This window comes from Antrostomus carolinensis, unplaced genomic scaffold (assembly GCF_000700745.2).
Source record: "Antrostomus carolinensis isolate BGI_N321 unplaced genomic scaffold, ASM70074v2 scaffold32078, whole genome shotgun sequence".
Classification (NCBI taxonomy): domain Eukaryota; kingdom Metazoa; phylum Chordata; class Aves; order Caprimulgiformes; family Caprimulgidae; genus Antrostomus; species Antrostomus carolinensis.
In genome coordinates, this window is record NW_010335525.1 from 1 (window position 1) to 1,997 (window position 1,997).

Genomic DNA, 1,997 nt, shown 5'->3' on the forward strand with positions numbered 1-1,997 from the left:
CATGCTGTGACACTGGGTGACAAAGCCACCCCACTCTGCAACACTGGGTGACCAAGCCACCCTGTACTGTGACACTGGGTGACTGAGTGACTCTGTGCTGTGACACCAGGCAAGCAGCTAGCCTGGGACACGCTGTGACACTGGGTGACCAAAACCACCCTACAGCACATGCTGTGACACTGGGAGACAAAGCCACCCTACAGCACATGCTGTGACACTGGGAGACAAAGCCACCCTACAGCACATGCTGTGACACTGGGTGACAAAGCCACCCTACTCTGCAACACCGGGTGACCGAGCCACCCTGCACTGTGACACCAGGTGAGCAGCGAGCCCGGTGGATGCCGTGACACCGGGTGACCGAAGCCACCCCGTGCAAGCCAACCCCATGCTGGTGGTCACAGCCATGCCGGTGCCACGTCCCCCGTGTGACACCATGAGGCACAGCGTGGCCATGGGAGCTGTTGGGTGGCCAGTGTCACCAATACCACTCCTGCTGGCGCTGGCACTGCTGTCACCGTGGGGACGGGCGGGTGGGACCTGTCCCCAACGCTGCGTTTGTGCCTCCAACATCCTGAGCTGCTCGCAGGCGGCGCTGAGCTCGGTGCCGTCCCCTCTGCCACGTTTCGCCGCCGTCCTCGACCTCAGTCACAACAACATCAGCCGCTTACGCGCCGACTGGGCTCCGGGACGCCTGAGCCACCTCCACGCTCTGCTCCTCAACCACAACGGCCTCTCCTTCGTCTCCACCGAAGCCTTCACCCACGTCCCCCACCTCCGCCACCTGGACCTGTCCTCGAACCGCCTGCGAGCGCTGGAGGAGAACCTCTTCAGTGACCTGGTGGAGCTGGAAGTTCTCCTCCTCTACAACAACGAGATCTCCTCCGTGGACCGCACAGCTTTCGAGAACCTCCTCCACCTCCGTAAGCTCTACCTGGGCCAAAACCGAATCTCCCGCTTCCCCCTGGAGCTGTTCCGTGACGGGAGCCGCTTGCCCCAGCTGGCCCTGCTGGACCTGTCGGCCAACCGCCTGCGTGGCCTGCCCGTGGGCGACCTGCAGGCGCTGCCCGCCTGGCTCCGCGACCGCCTCTACCTACACGCCAACCCCCTGCTCTGCGATTGTCACCTCTTCCAGTTGGTTGCCCGTGGCCACCGGCGGCGGCTGAGCGCGGTGATGGATTTCCAGGAGGAGTTACGGTGTTGGTTACCCGCCGCCTCGGCGCCTGTCGGCATCCTCACCTTGGCCGGGCGGCAGCCGCTTAATTGCAGCGAGGCGAGGGAAGCGGTGCTGGAAGCTCATCTTGGTGACACCGTCACCCTCAGTTGTGACACCCGGTTACGGGGGGTGCGTAACCGGCACTGGGTGACACCGGGAGGTGAGCGGGTGTTGGAGGAAGGTGGGAACGGCAGCGCCGCGCTCTTGGCCAATGGTAGCCTACAGCTCCGGGCGTTACGCCCCGAGGACGCCGGTACCTACGCCTGTTGGGTGGGGGGTCCTCTCCTCAACGAGACCCTTTACCTGGAGTTGTTGGTGCACAACTTCACCCTCCACGGTCCCCACGACACCCTCAACACCGCCTACACCACCCTGGTGGGCTGTATCCTCAGCGTGGTGCTGGTGCTCATCTACCTGTACCTCACCCCGTGTCGCTGCTGCTGCTGCCGAACCGACAAACCACCGGCTCCTCGCGACGACAGCATCAACTCCTCCGTCCTCAGTGCCACCCCTAACCATGCCACCGGTGTCCCCGGGGAGCCTTGTCGCTCCCGTTCATCTTCCACCACCGGCCCGGGGCAGAACGGCAGGTTCAAGGTGGGGGGAACCCCACAGGCCCCCCCCCAGCACGGCCCCAAGGCGCAGAGGAAGGTGTCGGATCCGGACTCGGTCAGCTCCGTCTTCTCCGATACCCCCATCGTGGTGTAGGTGAGGGGACATCATGGGGATGGTCCCCAGGGACACCCCCATGTCCCCATCGCTGCTGGGACCTGTCCCCATG

General features: G+C 64.4%; 1 protein-coding gene across 1 annotated transcript; it reads left to right on the forward strand.

Annotated features, from left to right (window-relative positions):
- The first annotated feature begins 406 nt into the window (after positions 1-406).
- On the forward strand, positions 407-1,924 carry AMIGO1 (adhesion molecule with Ig like domain 1). The gene has a single exon (XM_010174590.2). The coding sequence runs from the start codon at positions 407-409 to the stop codon at positions 1,922-1,924; it is 1,518 nt and encodes a 505-aa protein (XP_010172892.2).
- The last annotated feature ends 73 nt before the right edge of the window (positions 1,925-1,997 follow it).